This window comes from Carassius auratus, unplaced genomic scaffold, assembly GCF_003368295.1.
Source record: "Carassius auratus strain Wakin unplaced genomic scaffold, ASM336829v1 scaf_tig00216729, whole genome shotgun sequence".
Lineage (NCBI taxonomy): Eukaryota > Metazoa > Chordata > Actinopteri > Cypriniformes > Cyprinidae > Carassius > Carassius auratus.
This window is the reverse complement of record NW_020528711.1, coordinates 176963-179008: the sequence shown is the minus strand read 5'-3', so window position 1 is coordinate 179008 and position 2046 is coordinate 176963. Positions and strand designations below refer to the sequence as shown.

General features: G+C 37.1%; 1 protein-coding gene across 1 annotated transcript; it reads left to right on the top strand.

The window, feature by feature from the left end:
* The first annotated feature begins 281 nt into the window (after positions 1 to 281).
* LOC113098895 (ribonuclease inhibitor-like) lies at positions 282 to 1611 on the top strand. The gene is made up of 2 exons (XM_026263951.1): positions 282 to 565; positions 1339 to 1611. Exons 1-2 carry the CDS (start codon positions 396 to 398, stop codon positions 1514 to 1516), a joined length of 348 nt encoding a protein of 115 aa, XP_026119736.1. The 5' UTR covers positions 282 to 395; the 3' UTR covers positions 1517 to 1611.
* The last annotated feature ends 435 nt before the right edge of the window (positions 1612 to 2046 follow it).

Here is a 2046-nt window from a genome sequence, read left to right as displayed (position 1 = left end):
CAAGTATAGTGACCCATACTCAGAATTCGTGCTCTGCATTTAACACATCCAAAGTGCACACACACAACAGTGAACAAACACAAACCACAGCAGTGAACACAACCCCACAGAAGTGGGCAGTCATTTATGCTGTGGTGCCCGGGGAGCAAATGGGTCTTCGGTGCCTTGCTGAGGGGCACCTAAGTCATGGTATTGCCAGCCCAAGATTCGAACCCACAATCCTAGGATTAGGAGTCATACTCTCTAACCACTAGGCCACAACTTCCTTAAAGTTGCCAAGGCTTCAGACTGGATCTGTTTATCAGTTACTCTTTTTGATTATGAAGTTGCTGTTGATCTGAGCTGTAGATCCTGAACTGAGAGACTGAGAGAGTGTCATTGTTCTCTACAGGTTGATGAAGTGTGGAGTCACAGATGAAGGTTGTGGTGCTCTGGCTTCAGCTCTGAGATCAAACCCCTCACACCTGAGAGAACTGTATCTGACTGGAAATAAATTAAGAGCGTCAGGAGTGAATCTACTCTCTGATCTACTGAAGGATCCTCGCTGTAAACTGGAAACACTGTGGTAAGATTATATAAATCTATCAGCATCCTCCTAAATGTTTCTCTCCAGTTGATTATGGACAAAATGAAAACCATAACTTTGAAATAAAGAAAATGTTCTGTTAGTTAATTGAAAGGTATGCTTTTTTAATCATCATTATATTCTTTCCAAAGTTTTTGACACAATTTTAAAATACTTGTGATGTTATTGGTTACGTGGATGATCTAAAAAAAGCTGTTTTCATGAGTTACAAACAATAGATAGACCTTCCAATGGAGATCCATGTGGACAAACCAGATTTACTGAGGAACGCTGTTCCTTTATTATTCTCACTGTATGACCAATTAGTTCCCATCTTTACATACACAGATCTTCTGTGACCCTTGTGTTCTGATTTCATATAGACCCAGTTCTGTTATTTCATTTCTCTACATCACTCTAGCAGGAGCGCGAGTGTGATGCCCAATATGATTGAATAAATAAGTCTACTCATGAGTGAGCAGGAAAGGAAGTGAATGGATAAGATATCATTCATAGTCTGTGTGTTTTGGATAACATAATAAAGTTTGAATGCATTTAAATGTGAAGTGTAAACACGAGCACACAATCAAATTTTGTGCTTCTGAAAAACAATAATATTGTACCTAAATCCTGGTTTATACTCACTTATTATGCTTTACAAAGAGACCATTTTGCTTGTGCATATGGGGTTTTTCCCAGTAAAATGATCAACAGTACTATATATTATGCATAGTTTGTTTTTTATATAATATGTGTGTCATTGTTCTCTACAGGTTGAGGTATTGTGGAGTCACAGATGAAGGTTGTGCTGCTCTGGCTTCAGCTCTGAGATCAAACCCCTCACATCTGAGAGAACTGAGTCTGTCTGGAAATAAACTAGGAGCATCAGGAGTGAAACTGCTCTCTGATGGACTGAAGGACCCTCACTGTCCACTGGAAACACTGGGGTAAGATTATATAAATCTGTCAGCACCCTCCTAATTTTGCTCCTTTGTTGATTATTAACAAAATTAAACTGTGGCGTAAAGGTTTCCTGTCAGTTAATTGAAAACGATGCTGTTTTAATCTTCATTACATTACATTCCAATTTTTTGACACAAATTTAAAATAATTTTACTATATTATAAGTTGAGTTGATGATCTAAAAACAGCTGCTTTATATCATACAGATATGTGTTGATTATTTGAACTGATAGATTTTCCTGTGTTTGTATGAGCATTCATTGAGTAGCTGTCAGTTTATTAGATTTCTCCATTACATTAAATAAATACATTTGACCAAATTTTTGTTGCCAAACAAATTTATTGGTAAATTTAAAAGGGTTTCTGCAGGATTTAAGACTTTAAGTACAAATTAAATTAAATACCATATGAGCGGGGTAGAGCAATGTCTAGTAGTGCAAGTTTTTACAAAAAGAGGACGATATCCGCTTCATCATGCCTTGAGCTGATCCGTGCTGGTCGCTGATGAAATAAATAAA